This window comes from Musa acuminata, chromosome BXJ3-1 (genome assembly GCF_036884655.1).
Source record: "Musa acuminata AAA Group cultivar baxijiao chromosome BXJ3-1, Cavendish_Baxijiao_AAA, whole genome shotgun sequence".
NCBI lineage: Eukaryota > Viridiplantae > Streptophyta > Magnoliopsida > Zingiberales > Musaceae > Musa > Musa acuminata.
The window spans coordinates 10,181,931-10,198,960 of record NC_088349.1 but is presented as its reverse complement, the minus strand read 5'-3'; the positions used below and the strand labels follow the sequence as shown (position 1 = coordinate 10,198,960).

The following is a 17,030-nucleotide window of genomic DNA, read 5'->3' as shown; positions in this document are numbered from 1 at the left end:
TGACAAGAGATGGCAAAACCGATAGCACAAAGGTTGCTTATCATGTTTAGTATAGGTTATTACAATAATCAATAGTTTTTGTCTTCATTCCTAAGAATTTGAACATCTTCGTGAACTCGTTTGAGTGGAACAGAGAAGAGACATAAGAAACGTTTTGTATTTGTTATCACGACAACTTCATATTTATGGTTGTAACAATTATGGATATAATAGGCTTTCAAAACAGCATAGAGTGTTGCATGCATAGTGGAAGGGACAACAATGATAGTGATCCCAGAGAGAGTATACCTACTCAGTCCAACAATCTTCAAAGGACCTTACAAAGGCATAATAGTGATGCAGGTGGAAGAGCATCTACTGGCATCCACCCATCTTGAAGCTTACACATTAAACTGGCTCAATTGTACATTAATTGATTAATAATATTAGGCGATGAAAGATTCAATGGACAAGGAACTTCTACATGGCTTTACAACTAATATCCCAAGACACACAATTGTAGACTCCTACGCATGGTACAATAGCCTTTTCTTCCTTACTTTAACCATATAGAATTGTCACTAATTTGTTCTTACTTTGAATTGCACTTACAATCGCTTTAATACAATTTCATGACGAATGCAACTGTCAGTAGTATTCTTCTATCGATAGTAAGTTTTTTTAAATACATATCTTTAAATCAAGAGACATTACATTTGATTCCATCAATCTTAGTGCTCCTGAAGATAGCCCAAATACTGATGGCATCTACATCGTCGACTCGACCAATATTTAGGTTGCTAGCTTGGTCATCGACATTAATGATGACTGTATCTCCATCGGTTCGAGTTGTACCAATTTGACCATCTTTAATATGTTATGTGGTCTTGGCCACAACATCAACATCGGTGGTCCCAATAAAAATGGTGATCAGAAAAATGTCATTAGGCTGACGGTGAGGAAATGCACCCTTACTGGTACAACAATGAATTGAGGATCAAGACATAGTAATCTTCTTCATTGAAGTCCAACAATTTCCTCTTCGAAGACATCATCATGAACAATGTCAGTAACCCCATCATCATAGATTAGAAATATTATCCCTTTGTTAACTATCCTGAAAAGGTATACCTCATTGCTAATATTTTTGCTAAATATATCATCATAGTTTTTAATTGGACTCATAATCTTGAAATTAGTGTATTCTCTCTCTCTCCATGTAAGATCCTTCTTTGGTTAAGATCAAAGATATCAAGTTCAGAAACATAAGGGGGACCTTTGCATCATCAGAAGCTATAAAATTAGTGTGCAAGCGAGGCTATTCCATGGGAGGGTGTAGAGCTCAGCAATATCAGCTTGAAGTACAACGGCGATGACTAGCAAGCTAAAAATGTGACGTCTATTTGTATTCATGTTTATGGTAGCTCCAATGGTAACGAGTGAGTGCATTTGATTTCTCATTGTGGGTTGTGAGGAGAGTAATGAGTTATTCTACATAAGAGTTCTTTTCCGTTTCCTTTTTAAGTGTAGACCTTTAATAGGAAAAAATAAAAAATAAATTAGAATACATGCAAATTGACACCTTAAACATGTAAAATCAATATCACAAGTTAGTTTCATATTTTTCTAAAAAATATATAATAAATTTTAGTCACATTATAACCATAAAATATAATTATCAATATTATCGAAAAGTGATTCAGCTAAACCCTTGATTACAGGTTAAAACATTTTGTCAATAAGTCAGACTATATGTTTAATAATGAAATTACTTCAAAACATATAAATAATTCAAAATTTTAGGTAGTAAAAATATAAAATATCATAATTAATAAAAATGATTTTTTAAACAAATAAAAAAACTTTAATCACATAAAATATGATAAAAATAATATCGTCAACTTATATTATAAACATAAACCTTCGTACACATTAAGTAACAAATGATAATATATAAAATATTAAATAATAAATATGAAATTTAATTACTTAAGCATGAATATCGATATAGATATAACTTACATACATGATGATGGTTAGAATAAGACTTACTTTAATACCAAAGATATAATAATAAGAAAAGATGATAATGAGAAAATGATATTAGAAAAAACAAAGACCCATGGCAAGGGGATAGACAATCCATTAGTAAAATTATATATATATATATATATATATATATATATATATAAGTGATAAAAAGAATAGGTGATAAGTGGGAGAGAAATGAAGAGATTTGAAAAGCTTTCTACTGTAACATCCATCTATATACAAGAAATTTTTTATCTTCAAAATATTAAAAGGTTGTTTTCAATTCATCACTACTTCAATCTTTTGAGGGTTAATAGATATATCAATACTAAAACTTACATGAAATATAATTTTATTGAGCCAATAATTATGCTTTCAATTTGACATACAATTTCTCTTATCTTAGGATTTTTAAAACTATTCTAAGGTTGTGTTAATGTTTCGAAGTAAATCAAGATATCATCAATGAACATGATTATAAATTTATCATGATAAGAATGTAATTCATGAGTCTAAGAGGCTTTGTTAAGAATTTATAATGATTATATCTTATTATGAAAGTAGTTTTCTGTATATCTTTTTCTTTTATCTTCGGTTTGATGATATCAAACTTCAAATCAATCTCGAGTATACTTGAGTATTTAATCAAATATCTATTCAAATACTATTGGTCACTTAGTTAAGTTACCTATAATCGATGTATGACTGCATAGATTCATCTTTCTTCTTCATAAATAGGATTGGAGCACCTCAAAGTGATATATTCGATCAAATGAAACCCCTATCTAAAAGTTCTTAAACCTTCTTCTTTTTAACTCTTTCGGCCTCTATAAAGAGATTTAGAAACAAGTGATCGTATCGTAGGATCAAAGAAACCTTTTAGATTAATAAATTATATTTCATGAGTTAGGAATTCAAAAGCTAATGTCCTTCCAATTTCAACTCCACGTATATTATCATGTTTAATTAAATCGGTATTAAGATAGATATATTTGCTCCGCCCATACTATATTCCAAGTCGGGACAGGATATGTATTTACATCCTGTTTTTGTTTTCTAATCCAAGTGGAACTCCGCCCGTATTCTCAATCGGGTTGGAATACGAATATGTATTTTTTGCTTTCCTATCCGAGCCGAAGTCGGAAAGAACTAATTATTACCTGGTTCTAATCGGGGTCGGAAATGACAGGACTCCTCTCTGATCGCCGGCAGAGGAACCTCCGTGAGCAGTTGCACATCATCGGCAGTCTCCGCCGCTCCTTCCGGTTCGTCGCCATCGACACCGAATTCACGGGATTCCTCCGGTACCATCAAATTGAAGGCCAATTATTATATTAATATATTTTATTGAATTTGATCCCGCCGATTCATCCATCAATCCAAAAAAAAGTGTTAATTGAGATGAGAAAGAGACACAATAAAATGACCATGCTTTCAATTTGTGGATAAAATACACCGTCTTCTCAAACATTAGTTTTGATGGGTAAACTAGACAACATTCAGATCACTCACTGTACACGATGCACAATAACTTGAAGAAACAGCGATTGCAGAAGTAGTAGTGATCATACAGTTCAATGGATTCTAGAGGGCCTTGAGAACAAAGTTGGCGGATGCGCTGACCCCCCTTGCTGCAGCTTTCAGGAGAGCCCTTTGCCTGTATAACCTGCAATCCATCAAGCTGAGAACCCTTAATACATCCACATCTGAACAACTACATAAATCATTGTTTATCCCCCACCAATGTATACATATAAAGGCAGCAGATTGAGGATATCTACTCACTGGCTTATTGCCGATTAAGCAAGCACTAAATGAAAAAGACAACTGTGGTCGTTAAAAATGAGAAAAGACCAAAAAATCCATAATTTATAGGTTGCTGAAAGAACTACATGGGGATCCTAGCTATCGATCTGAACTTCTTGGAAGATAGTCACTGATTACTTGAAAATTTGCTAAATAACAATTTCTCAGCTTATTGTTAAAAGTATTATGCTAACTAAAATTTTTCAGAGGAGGTTTATGAAATTATGTTAACACTACTTATATATTGACAAAGAAGCAATGAGTCACCTAATTGGTAATAGAGACGAGCAAATTAAGAAGATAATTTTAACTCTACAAGTAAGGTCTCAAACTAACGGAACTATATCTCCAATGCCTGCTTAAAAGTGTGCAACAAGGAGTATCATTGATAATGAATCTGTATAGTTACACGGTATTCTAATGATGTCACATATGAGCAGAGGGCATAGCCTTACATGCAATGACAAAGCATATAGAACCACATTTAATAAGTTCCTGTGAGGATCTAGTGTAAAGTATTATCCTCGATACAGTCTTTATCCAATCTTCACAGAATAACATGTCAGTCAGCATCTTAAGATAGTACAAATTGGTGATTATGTGTTACCGAGTACAGGATATCTTAATGCACTGATTGGAAACTCAGAAAAGCAAATATATGCTCACCCTGCTAAAGCAATACCCCAGGTCGACAAGGTATAAATGACTTTCCCAGCCTCCCAAATGTGCTTCCATTTCCTCTTATCTTTCGTGTTATCCATGGCCCTTACCACAGCTGCATTGTCAAAGGTACAATATTCATGCCAATAAAACTGCTGATCTATAAAGAAAATTCAGATGATCCAATAAAGAGAGCATAAATATGGACAAGTGGAAGTATTAAAAGGGCAGGTACTCAAATAGCTATATGTTCCTATGCAAAAATATTTAAAAATTTTCAAAAACTTAATTGTGAAAGATAACAAAGAAAATTAACTGATTGAAATTTCATTTTTTAGACTCATTTTTATAATTTCTCCATAGATACTTCCTCTTAATTCAGCTTGTTGCATATAAACATTGGGAGAGATAAACTTTGTGCATACTACAGAACCTTAGATTGAACTATAATAGCATTTGCGATGTGAGCAGCCTGCTTAGGACCAGCGAGAAATATTCAAGAAGTAAAATTATTTTAATGGAACGCCATTGGCATACTGGTTTGGTGCTGGACACAGAGAAAATTCACCTAAGAATTCTGTATTTTGTTGTACATACTTTTACCAATACATTGGAAATTATTTATCTTTGTGCAGATTCCTCGTATGTCGACCAATGTTGTATTTAACCTTGTGGATCGTCTAATAATTCTCAGAGAATAATTATTAAGAACTTATAGAACATCACCATCTCTTGAAGAGAGTGCATGCTCGCTATGAAGTATGAACTAAAGAGCTAAACTTTGTGACAGTCCTCTTTAAATTGAATATCATTTCATTTTTTATGCTCAACTTTCAGGAAATTCACTCACCAACTCCAGATTGAAAAAATAATTAACATTCAACATCTGTAAAAGACAATATTATTTCATCCTAAGTTTGAAAGATATCTGTCTGCTTAAAGATGTCAATTCTTATTAATGTTAGAACAGCATGAGCCATACCAAAATTGAGAGTATCCATTCTAACACAATGATTGCTTCAGCTCATTTTAGGGTGTCCTAAACCAAGAATGGCCTTTATGATTTATCCAGTTACAACCTACTGCTACTTGAATATCATCAAAATAACCATAACCATATAGCATCCAAAATAAGACTGTGTATAAGTAGATATGACAATGAAACAATAGTCTTCGCTACAAGCAAATTATGTGAACAAAGAATTGAACAAACATGTAGGAATCCACAGTAAATCATAATAAAAAGCTATGAAGAAATTAAGCAATAGCAGCCTTCAGTCTTAATCAGTAACATCCATGGAATCAATCATTTGCCAAGTTCAATTACCACAAGTGCCCACTTCTTGGAAGAGTTTTACCAGAAACGTCCCATTGCTAAAACCAAAAATGGAATTAAGAAATCATGGAAACATACTGTAAGCAACACATTCGGCAAACTCTTTAAAATATAATGCATGTTTAAAGGGCCATTTAAACCTGAAGAAATGCTAGGAAGGCAACGGCTATCTCCTTGATCCAAATGAAACATAGAGAAGATATTAATAAGCCATATTTCAAATCACTGACAAAAAAAGAATGCCATGTCTGCTGAAATATGCAGAAAAATTCAATTAAACCGGTGCACAGAAATACTGGCAGAAAAATATATAATCAGAATCATATAATCCCAAAAATCATTCCTTGCACAATCTATATCACATTTGTAAAGTAGCACTGAATGAGGCATTCTTATACCCAGCACAAAACACAAAATAAATTAGTATAACACAAAATTTATGCAAAATACAAAGAAGCAAAATGAACAAACAAAATCTAAATAATTTCATAGGATAAATTAACTTTACTCTCTCAGATACTAGCCCATATATAGATCCATCAATCCCCAATCGTAACAAGGATATATTCCAATTATAGGAAAATCACTGTCACAACTGAACTTACATTAAGCAGGAAAAAAGCCATAACTTATCAAGGAATCAAGAAAATATATTAGATTAGCTGAGACTTCCGAGAGCAAGTGGTAGCACATAATTAAATAGGTTTAAGGTACAATCATACCTTTTTGCAGCTCTTCTGGGGACAATATCTGAGATTAAGAAAGCAGAATATTAGAACATACAAAAACCAATCAATTACATGTTAAGCATCCATAGTTCAAACTATATACCTTAGATTCTGGGTGTTCCAAAATGCACCTTGCAATGAAGTTTGAAATTCCATCAACTACATTTTCTTCACTAATGATAACATAATTTTCATTGTCAATCCTGCTGACTTCTTCCAAACAATCTGGAGTGATTTCATGCGTTATCCAAACCCACCAACTAGGTTCCCCATCATCAATCTTGATCGGAACTTCCACACCATTCAGCTCGGCACCTGAGTTAGAATGTTCACAAATTAATAACTAAAAGTTGGTCTTGGAAACTTACATACATTGGGCACCAATGAATCTAAGTGTTCTAAGACAAACCTTTCGTTTCGGCTGCTGGGATTCCACAATTCGGAATGTCTTTTGACCCTTTACGAAGCAATTCAAGTTCTCCCAGAAAGCTCGAGTTCTCAACTGCAGCTAAAAGGCGGGAATGCAACTGCAAAATTTCAATATAAAAATTACAAAAGCGTAAGGCTATACATCCACAATAAATTGGACTTAAGGCTATCATCTGACACTCATGAACCTCTAATCTTTTACAAAACTTTGTCCTGCAGGATCAACTAGTATATTTTTTCTTCTCCTATTGCATCAACAAATTGAATAACCAAAATACAAAAAATCTGATCTCTTCCATTTCAGAAGTTAAAACTACAAAACTCGTAGTAAAATTTTGCAAGAAAATAAGAGTGCAAGCACAAACAGGGAGCCTTAATTCAAAATTTTCAAGTGTAAGAGCAGGAAAAAGGGGCGGCTCTTCCGTTGTAGAATGGCTAGCACACATAGCAGTCATAAGGTGATCAAGATCTGCATATTCATTAATTGATGCTTTGTCAATCATCAAAGGATGCTCAATATTATATCGGGCCAATTGATTTAGGCTACTCTAATAAAACTTGAGCTTTTAAAATTAGTTCACCCTCCAGCTTGGTATAGCCTTATATCCTAGATTGCAATCTTCTTAATCGTGCTAAAACAAAACAACAAACAAAAGAACAAAAAAAAAAAAACAAGATTTCTCCCTTTCAACATATATAACAATAACAGCAACCAAAATCACATCCTTTTATTAATTCTTGAGGTGGGTCAAGGGGGGCTCACATCGGGAGGGCAATCGCTGGAGAGAGTCGGCGAATCATAGATGGTTTGCAGGATCGCAAGATTGTCGGCGAGTATGGCTCTCAGACGGAGGTTCTCGGCCCGGAGCTGTGCGGCCTCATCATCCTTGGCGTCCCCGGCTCTGCCCCCGCGCCGGTGCTCAAGAGCAACCCAGGCCAAGTCCGCCATCTCGAGCATCGATGTCACCACCTCGAGCGGGATCCTATGCGCGTGCCCCACCATCCCTCCTCTCCCTATATGGACTTACAATGAATCGATAGATCAATAGATCGAAGGATGGGAGAACGGGTGTCGCTAGAGAGCTAACCCTAGATCGGAATAGAGGTCTCGCAGTTCGGAGCTAATTTGATCGCGAGGAGGAGGAGGAAGAAGAGGGAAAAGGGCACGTTTCACGGACGGTCGACCGAAGCCCCACGCCAAGAGCGGATACAATTAATGAAGTCCCAATACAATCTAAGAAGGCTGCTTAAACTTGTATCATTTGTTTTATCATATTTGGAGTCCGATAAATGGAAATTTTTAATAGGTAAAGGGATACATATGTTAATTCGAATTTTCCAGAGGAATAATATTCCTAATAAGGAGACTGATTTGGTGTAAAAAAAAAAAAGGTTTAGGGATTAATTAAATAAAGTATTCAATGACCATTTTTAATTTTTCATTATATTAAAAATGGTGTTCATGAAATCACAAATTGCAAATAACTAATTTATTAAAAATTAATTATGTCGGAGTTGATGGATTGATATCTAACAAGTTTTTCTACCCTTCTTCTTTTATCATATTAGATTTGATTGTGTTCAATTAACAAAAGCAACTTAGACTCATAGTTGATCATAAGTATCAATTATGCAACAGTGCACAATTCATTACATTTTACAACTGTGATTTGTGCACTCGTATGCTTCGAAGCCCTGTGTCATTTTTTTTTTGCTTTTTCTTCAGCACTCAGATATAACAAAAACTTCATGCAGCCTGGATGAAAATAATTTGTAAAACTTCCAAGCATGTAAATGGAAAGGATATGAGAGTCCTAAGGAAACAATATGAATGCAATATTTCCCAAATTTAGTTATCAGCTCAGCTCAACCAAGATAAAATATATCCAACTTATCCTGCTTGTCACCATATACATCAAATATGTGTCTCCTGGAGTCACCTGCAACACCACCCTATCCCACCTGCATCAGGATACCGATATCAGATTTTGCCAAACAAAAGTTCCAGATCTATATTATACTACTGGCACTACAGTTCTCGAAGCAGCATTAATCCATTGGTTAGTATACCAAGTGGGGAACATCAAACACAGCCATCATAGTACAAGTCAACTAAATAAAAACATAAATCACAATAAGATGTTTGAACAGGCTTCAAAACAATACCTAATCACTAAATCCCACTATTGCATCACTACAGGAATTCTTCAACTGCCATTACCAATATCAGACGGCTTTGGTGTATCACCATCGATCCTCTCATGGACCTCGAGGACTTCATCCATTAACTCATCTTCAGCGGCTATATCCTCCACATCCTCTTCATCGTCATTGCCTCCAGGTATCCTCCTTGTCTTGGGTCCATGCTCCAGCTTGTGTGTCTCCAGTTCCCTGTCCATTGTCTCCTGTAGATTCACCAAGTTGTCGGCTTTCCTGGCGTTCCTGGCATTATGCCACCTCTCAAGCTGCTGCTCGACATTCGAAAGATATTGCTCCTCCATGAGCCTCTGGTACTCTGACAGCTCAGCCCTTCTTGTGGTCTTCCATTCAAGAAAAACCTGTAAAGTACGTGCATAAGTCTTAGCTTCTATCAGACATGGTAGTTATCATATAACTTGCTGACTCCAAACTTGACATTTGTAACACTGGATGAAGGTTTTTTCTAAAAATTAGCCAACGGTCTTTCATGATTGTACAAAGGTTGCCGAGAAAGAACAGACTGCTCTTTGTTCTAAGAAATTCATATGCAGAGGCATGTGTGCTGGCATAAACAAACACAAAGATACAGATGCCTATGTGGACATCTATCTAGATTCCTTTCCCCTCTCCTGCAGGTTATAAGAGGGGGGAAAGAATATGGATATCGCAACTCATTATAGCAACCCATGATGATTAGTCATGTACCATCAATGATGACCACAATTGATTAACCATAAATATTGGACTTTGATTAACAAATATGTGGCTGGGCATGTTATACAAAAGGCAATTTCTTCTTCCAAACAAGTCGTACGTGAATGTCAGGGGTACCCTTAAGGTACCAGTTAGTAACATCATATTATAACATGTATCCTAATGCAGAAAGAAACACAAGCTGTCTTCAGAGGAAAAAAGTGGTAATTATATCATGCCTGTTCTCTTTGCTGCTCAACAAGTGCAGGATCATCTACCAGAGGCTTGGCTGGCATGTAGTATATTGGAGGTTCTGCCTTGGTCCTGATGAAAACAAGAACAAAGGTGGAGTAAAAATAATAAACCAAATTGGAGTAATATTAATAACATGCATAGAGGAGCTTCTAGTCTCGCTGAATGCTAGAGCTATGCATACATAAGAAACTTATCTGTCTGAATTAAATTGTCAATATGTAGACTTGGGCCAGAAAAAAAATAACCTGCAGTATAAAAAGAAATGTTTCACTGAGGTCAAGTAAGTTACATATATACGGTCAAAAGGATAGCCAGAGGAGAAAATGTGAATCAACTTGTAGATGTATAATATCAAAGCATAGCCAGAAGCATAGAATGCAACAAAGAAAAAATTATATTAAGGATAAAGATACGCAGAGGAGAAGGGGAAAAGGAAAATAGAAGAATATCTCTGGGCCAAACCTTTAAAGTATATATACCTTAAAAAATTTGAAAGCTTCTTATGATGCTCCGACCAGGACAGAAATAGCAACTCCAACTTCTTCTCTTGTGCCTTAGCGGCAACACGAGCTCTAAGAGTCTATTATTGTCATATAGCAATAAATAAACATTAGTAACTTCCAGATTCATGGCGCTATTAAGTTACATACTAATAGCATGCAAGGGGAATTACTAGGTCACGTTTCCGTTTCTCTGCAATTTGTTCCCGCTCTTGTTGTCGCAGTCTCTCACTTTCTTCTCGAACCTTCTCTTCTGCCTGCTTGCAAAAACCATTTAACATAAATTATATGAATGATAAGCAATGTATGAATTATAGAAAAATGCCAGAAAAATTCAAGGAACAATTAGCAAGAAAGGATGAACATAATAGTTGCACATTCAAACACAAGAAAAATGATTCAAACGCATACAGTAATCATGCTTATATCCACAGTAAAAACACCAACAAACAAATATACAGTTAGAATGATCTCAGGAACCACACATCGCTAACAACCACCAGGGCTCATAACAGGTAGACAGAGAAAATCTTCATCATGAGCACAACAGCTTCCTACAACATTGCCACTACAAAATTTTTGTCATGCTAAAAAAAATGAAAACTTATTCTGTTTCTCCATCAATCAGAAAGAAAAGACCTTTTTCTAATCAGAATGTGATGAGCTTCCCAAAGGTATAGTACTTTTAGAAGTTGCTGAACTCTAAGTTATTGAACAATTCTAGAAATTGTTAAGCCAATCTTTAAAAGATAATAAATCAGCATCATATCAGGGAACCAGGTTTACTCCAAATAATAAAGAACAAAAACAACTTGAATAAAATAAAATGTGGTGTTGAAATTGAATCCCCTGATTCTAGAAGACTTATACTACATGCTAGATAGAACTTGCTGTGAATAAAAGCAACCTATCTGACAAATGAAACAGATTGATTTCAGCACAAAATTAAAGACGAAAGTACTCACCCTTCTCAATGAGTCTGACCTACGCATGTATGCATCCGTCGATGATAATTTCTCATCCTCTTCACGAAATTTCTGAATTAAGCAAGAATAAGAAATTTATATCCAAGAAAGAAAATAAAGTTGCTCGAATTATATACCCAGCAACTCCATCATAAATAAAGCAGATACTACGACATCTTGTTAAACCCAATTTTACTGCCATTGACAAGAAGATCAGAAGCAATACAAAATGTGTTGAAAGGTCCATGAGGCAAAGTTTTACTGTGATTCTTTATCCAACTAGCCAATGCTAATCAAAATCTGTTGCATATAGATGATGTGGAGTACACAATGACACCATCTATTCATCCCAGCATGATCTCCTATCCACCATCATAGGAGTAAGGAGTGTTGCTGACTCACTAAATAAACTCTCAGCTGTTGTATGTTTAGGAGTACAATAACATATCATCAATTATCTAAAGAGTTAGCTATCGAGCAACAGAATGCTGCTATAATGTACAAAGAAAAGAACATAGCAAGCACAACATTTTTCCTTATTCCTTTATATATTTAGGACAGAGAAATAGAAATTGCATTGCATATATCTCATAGTATTACCTCCAATGTCCCCAATAGCTGGCCTAGCATTCTTTTGTTCCTCTTCATCAAGCTAGCATCCTGAATTAATTTGGGCTCTCTTGGCGTCGGCTCTGGCAGTGACATGTCAATATCCTAGAATATTTCCCAAAATGCAATCACTAAAATTAGCCCACACAACACTAACAACCAAAAGTACACCGAATTTGGAACTTACTGTCTTTCGCATTCTAGAATTCCCATCCCTTCTAAACCCACCGCCATTGCTCTGTGAATACGATGTCTTTTGCTCGTTCCTCTCCCCACTCGCAGCAGCACTCGCCTCTGCCAGAGGATCCTCCTCCTTGGCATCCTTCGCAGCACCCACATCTTCTTTGACCTCCCCATCCTCCAACTCCATCAAACAAAATTGCGAAACCAATAAGTATATGAATAAAAAAAACACCCTTTGTTTGCACAAAAAAGTGCTTGAAATTGGATAGAGAAGCAGTGCGCGGGGGAAGATTACTTTGACAACCGCTGATGAGAGCCGTCTCTTGGGCGGTGGCTGGTCCTCGGATTCATCCGCCTGAAACCGAAAAAACAGATTTAACCGATAGAAATCAACCAGAAGCAATCAATGGACCTCGACGGAGGGTCGTACCGGTCGAACTATTCCACGGTTTAGGGGTCCGGCGGCGGCGGCTGCGAGGCGGGCTCCCCTGGGAGCGAGGCCGCCACGGCGGATGCCTCTGGGATCTCGAAGCCGCTCGGTGATCTGCGGCCAAAGAGAAGTTAGGGTTTTAGACGAATCGAAGCGAGATGAGAGAAAGACAGAGGGAAGGGTCGGAAGGAGCGGAGAACCTCCCGCTGCTGGCGATGTAGTTCTTGGATCTCCTTGCGTAGATCCTCCGCCGTCTTCTCGACCGCGCCGCTCGCCATATTGGTTCAAGCCTCGAAGCTCCGCCTCGGTTGTTCTGTTGGCGTTTCAGTTTTTGTATACACGTGGTCGCAGGTGCCCTACTGGTAATAACGTAAATATCACAGAAGCAATGTAGCGTAAGACCAAATTAATTTGGACCGTGCATTATAAATTAAATTAAATTAAATTAATAATATTTATGAGCGAATTTCTGAGAAAAAAATCCCTCTATTTATGTTTTTCCGGAGGAATACCCATATTCAGAAATCTTTCAAGTGCCCCCTTTTTTTCTTTTTTACCTAATGCCTAAAATACTCCTATCCCTTTTATTTCCTTCTTTTTCTTTTGATGAATCCATATAATTATAGTGTTCTTACACTATGTTTATTTTTAAAATATCAAAAAATATTATAATGTAGCAAAAAATATTACATTCTAGTATTTTTTATATTATATTATAGTATTTTCTATTTTCATTGAAAATATTATAATAATATTTAAAAATTACAGTACAATATTTTTTATTACGTCATAATGTTTTAATAGTATATATAATGTTTTAAAAATATTATAATTTGACCAGTTCATAATATGAACTAGTAGTCATAGACAAAAAGGAAAAAAAATGAAAAATATATATGTGGCTGACCACGGGTATTCCAGATAGTAAGGGAAAAAGAATACTATTGGAAAATATTAAAAATGAGAGATAGTTCCAAAAATCCCTCGAAAAAGAAGAAAGAGCTTTCTTTGTTGATTCGTCTGAGATTTATTGCACACATAATTATTCTATTGTCTTTGTAAGTACACCCTTGGGATTAATATATGAATGGCTTTGTTAACTTGCTAAATGACTAGAATCTAGATTTGGTTTTATGAAGTGTATTTATTCCAATTTCTTCCTCGAAGCATATTTTGGATATATATTTGGTAAGAACATTACAATTATCTTATGATGAGACTAACTTTAGGTTCGACTAATTGAAGCTTGAATGGACAATGTATAGTTTCGTTCGTGTAAGTCTAAACAATATTTATATTATTATATAAAACGTTACCTTTATGAATATATTATTCTTTTTGCTAAACGGAAAGAAAAGTGAGGATTGTATCGTGGAAGATAAGTAATATTATTTAGCACTTGTTTAAAAATCAATTTGAGTCCATTTGTAAGCTAGCATTTTTGCTAAGCTTTGTAAGAGTATGTGTTAGGATCGGTGATGCTTTGTATATTAGAACACTCATACAATAATAAAAAGATTAATTATATATATTTTTTGTAATTAGTTATCTTTAATATTTTAATTTTTATACTTTCAAAAATTATGCTGACACATTTATATTTATAAAAATAAAATATTAAAATCCGTATATAAAATAAAATATAATAATTTTACAGGATTAAAAATAAAAAATATTAAAATAACGAAATTAAATATTTTATTTTTATAAGTATAAGAATTTTAACTTTTGAAAGTATAAAGACCAAGATATTAGATGCAGCCAATTATAAGAGATAATTTATAATTAACTCATAATAAAAATATAATCTCATTCGTAAAAGACATTTATAGATAACAGCGAATCTGATTATCAAGATTCCAAATCAATTTGGATGTAAAATCTCGATAATAATAATAATAATAATAATAATAATAATAATAATAATAATGGATTGGGTATACCTACAAAACTTTCGGATGGTTCAGAAGATTGTGTAGAATATTAATTAGAGAGTCAGAAACAATGGAATCAGTATGACACTGGAATATGATACTCGATCGTCGAGATCCCTTATTACCTGCTAAAGAGACTCTTACTGTCCGTGTCAACCTGATTGAAATAGGCACAGAACCGGAAATGTCCTTCCGCGACTATTCTGTCGCAGATGATGAATTGAAGGATCACTTTTCTTCGCACTTTCGGTGCTTTATAGTTGCCTGCGAAAAGCAGCACCGAGGATTGGCCTCAGAATCCACTAAAACAAAGTAACCACTCAACCCCATCCTCCCCACTCTCCCCGTTCCACACCACGAGATGCTTGTAATAAGACCCCCCCGGTCCCTTAATGGTGTTACCAGAAGCCCTCACCAGCCTAATCCAAACCAGCCATGCGATGATTGAATACTCCAGATAAAACTTGAACAGGTGTAACATCATGACTCTTCATGCCCTTCTAAATCCCCAAGCAGCTACAAAGATAATACTAATGGGTTAACTGACAGAGCTGAGACCACCACTCAGGCCAAAACGGCCCAACAAAAAAAACCGACCCCCAAAAAAGAAAAGATAAACATGAAATATTACTAAATTGAGACCACCACGGCGCATGATAGATTAAAATATGGAAGCAATAAAAAATAGAGAAAGAACTTTTTTTTTAGCTTAAATTTATTTTTTCCTATTTCCAAATCAGAAATTTAATCCGTCGACTCCACATTGCTTGTAAGTGAGCGATTGCCTCCTGGGGCTGATCACGATCGCACAATCCACCGATACCTACTTGATTTAAATAAATAGTAACCTTAATTTCTGCAACATATTATTTAATTTTTATCTAAAGAAATTGGAATGTTGGGTAGGAATCGGGCAGAGAGAGCGGAGGGTGAAGGGCGTCACCTGAACCCTAGGGGTGGAGACCCCGAGGACGAGGATCTTCGCGGAGACGTCGCCGGTGAGGCGGAGGTCGACGCGGTCGTTGAGAAGGGCGTCGCGAACGAGGTCGAGGGCGTCGGACTGGAGCACGTTGAAGTGGTCGACGACGACGCGGGTCTGGACTAGGCGACGGCTGTGGGCCGGCTGCTCGAACCCCGGCACCGTCGCCACACCCAACGGCACCCCGCGGTACATCACGTCCAGCGCCGCCGCGTCGTAGCGGATCCCCACCTTGTTCGGGTTGTTCGCAATGAACATCAGGGTGATGTTGAGCGACAGGTACGCCGCGGCCGGCGGAGCCCCTCCCCCGACGGCCGGGGCGACCAGGAGGTACTGCACGGCCACCTGCTGGAGGTCGAACTGGGGCTTCTTGGGCTTGAGGACGAGGACGACGACGAGGGCGACGGCGACGGCGAGAAAGGCGAGGAAGATGAGGAGGAGGAACAGGCAGCAGCAGCAGCCCTTGAATGAGGCGGCCGAGGAGGAGGAGGTAGAGATGGGCGGGCCCAAGTAATGGCGTCGCCGACGAGGGTCAGGCGGAGAGTTAGGCCGGTGGTGGTTGTCGCCGTTACTGCGGTTGTTTGGGGTTGTCATCGCCGTCGAGATCCAACACCGTCTCTTCTCCCTCCCGATCTGTCTGTCCTCCTTTGAACCTCCATAATTGGTTTTGGCTTTATTATCTGTGGGAGAGAGAGTCTGTGTGTCCGTGTGTTAACTGTTTCAAAGTGGGGCTATTAAGCTATGTTGGCTTTTGTGCCTTCTTTTGGACCAATAATTGTGGTAATGAGGGTTACTTTTTGTTTCTGTGGGGCCACAAGGACCCTTGCTGTGTTGGAGATGGCCCCCACATTGTTTACTTGCGTCTGGGGCCCCTCTAGGTTTAAATTACAAACGTGCGGAGGAGATCGAATTATTTCTCGGAGATTCCAAACCTGCCCGCCCATCCCTCCTCAAGACTCGCTAAATCTCCCGCCGGTAGCTCCCCTTTTCATACCCTGGCTGTTATCAATCGGGACGACGGTTGTCTCGCGTTCAATGTGGAACGATCGCTTCCGGAAATTCTGATGGGGAAATATCTGCCGGAGTAGATGCTGGGCAGGCGGCCGCGACGGAGGTGACGGAGAGTGGGGAGGAGGAAGGCAGCCAGGAGGAGGGTACGGGGAAGCGGAAATCCAAGGTAAGAGCTCTGTACTATCTTGCACATCGATCGTCTTTTTTGGTACAAGGCTTTGAAGTTTGGCCCTTTGTGGGTTTCTTTTGCTTCTTGCGGCCTCAAACTTCTGCTTCTTTTCCTTTGTTATCGGGGTTTGGATT

At 37.0% G+C, this 17,030-nt stretch overlaps 3 protein-coding genes across 9 annotated transcripts; all 3 read right to left on the bottom strand.

Moving 5' to 3' along the window:
* Positions 1–3,421: 3,421 nt before the first annotated feature.
* On the bottom strand, positions 3,422–8,196 carry LOC135629679 (uncharacterized). Of its 2 annotated transcripts, none has more exons than XM_065137420.1 (7): positions 8,058–8,196; positions 7,733–7,983; positions 6,950–7,067; positions 6,644–6,855; positions 6,535–6,562; positions 4,483–4,591; positions 3,422–3,676 (listed from the first exon to the last, which is right to left on the bottom strand). In XM_065137420.1, exons 2-7 carry the CDS (start codon positions 7,970–7,972, stop codon positions 3,595–3,597), a joined length of 789 nt encoding a protein of 262 aa, XP_064993492.1. In that variant the 5' UTR covers positions 7,973–7,983; positions 8,058–8,196; the 3' UTR covers positions 3,422–3,594. The 2 variants fall into 2 exon arrangements, with proteins under 2 accessions (XP_064993492.1, XP_064993493.1); XM_065137421.1 differs by having other exon boundaries at positions 7,733–7,992; positions 8,058–8,186.
* Positions 8,197–8,775: 579 nt separating this feature from the next.
* LOC135584787 (uncharacterized) lies at positions 8,776–13,144 on the bottom strand. Of its 3 annotated transcripts, XM_065137154.1 has the most exons (11): positions 13,004–13,144; positions 12,804–12,917; positions 12,669–12,728; positions 12,378–12,554; positions 12,182–12,295; positions 11,582–11,653; positions 10,790–10,873; positions 10,596–10,696; positions 10,101–10,185; positions 9,136–9,527; positions 8,776–8,931 (listed from the first exon to the last, which is right to left on the bottom strand). In XM_065137154.1, exons 1-10 carry the CDS (start codon positions 13,079–13,081, stop codon positions 9,177–9,179), a joined length of 1,236 nt encoding a protein of 411 aa, XP_064993226.1. In that variant the 5' UTR covers positions 13,082–13,144; the 3' UTR covers positions 8,776–8,931; positions 9,136–9,176. The 3 variants fall into 3 exon arrangements, with proteins under 3 accessions (XP_064993226.1, XP_064993225.1, XP_064993228.1); XM_065137153.1 differs by lacking the exon at positions 8,776–8,931 and having other exon boundaries at positions 9,005–9,527; XM_065137156.1 differs by lacking the exon at positions 8,776–8,931 and having other exon boundaries at positions 9,005–9,527; positions 12,378–12,548.
* LOC103991767 (uncharacterized) lies at positions 13,054–16,450 on the bottom strand. Of its 4 annotated transcripts, none has more exons than XM_009411325.3 (2): positions 15,681–16,448; positions 13,054–13,162 (listed from the first exon to the last, which is right to left on the bottom strand). In XM_009411325.3, exons 1-2 carry the CDS (start codon positions 16,308–16,310, stop codon positions 13,160–13,162), a joined length of 633 nt encoding a protein of 210 aa, XP_009409600.2. In that variant the 5' UTR covers positions 16,311–16,448; the 3' UTR covers positions 13,054–13,159. The 4 variants fall into 4 exon arrangements, with proteins under 4 accessions (XP_009409600.2, XP_064993230.1, XP_064993229.1 ...); XM_065137158.1 differs by lacking the exon at positions 13,054–13,162 and adding an exon at positions 14,816–15,001 and having other exon boundaries at positions 15,681–16,450; XM_065137157.1 differs by lacking the exon at positions 13,054–13,162 and adding an exon at positions 15,105–15,253 and having other exon boundaries at positions 15,681–16,450.
* Between the last annotated feature and the right edge of the window lie 580 nt (positions 16,451–17,030).

Bases quoted from the DNA above. Each gene is read 5' to 3' on its own strand.
- LOC135629679 (XM_065137420.1), bottom strand. From the start codon at position 7,972: ATGGTGGGGCACGCGCATAGGATCCCGCTCGAGGTGGTGACATCGATG. The intron at 6,856-6,949 runs GTTTGTCTTAGA...ATTCTAACTCAG, and splicing joins CCCAGCAGCCGAAACGAAAG to GTGCCGAGCTGAATGGTGTG. The intron at 6,563-6,643 runs GTATATAGTTTG...TCTTAATCTCAG, and splicing joins TGGAACACCCAGAATCTAAG to ATATTGTCCCCAGAAGAGCT.
- LOC135584787 (XM_065137154.1), bottom strand. From the start codon at position 13,081: ATGGCGAGCGGCGCGGTCGAGAAGACGGCGGAGGATCTACGCAAGGAG. The intron at 12,555-12,668 runs GTAATCTTCCCC...TGTTTGATGGAG, and splicing joins TCTCATCAGCGGTTGTCAAA to TTGGAGGATGGGGAGGTCAA. The intron at 10,697-10,789 runs GTAATTCCCCTT...TGACAATAATAG, and splicing joins AGAAACGGAAACGTGACCTA to ACTCTTAGAGCTCGTGTTGC.
- LOC103991767 (XM_009411317.3), bottom strand. From the start codon at position 16,310: ATGACAACCCCAAACAACCGCAGTAACGGCGACAACCACCACCGGCCT. The intron at 15,561-15,680 runs GTGACGCCCTTC...TAAATCAAGTAG, and splicing joins TCTCCACCCCTAGGGTTCAG to GTATCGGTGGATTGTGCGAT.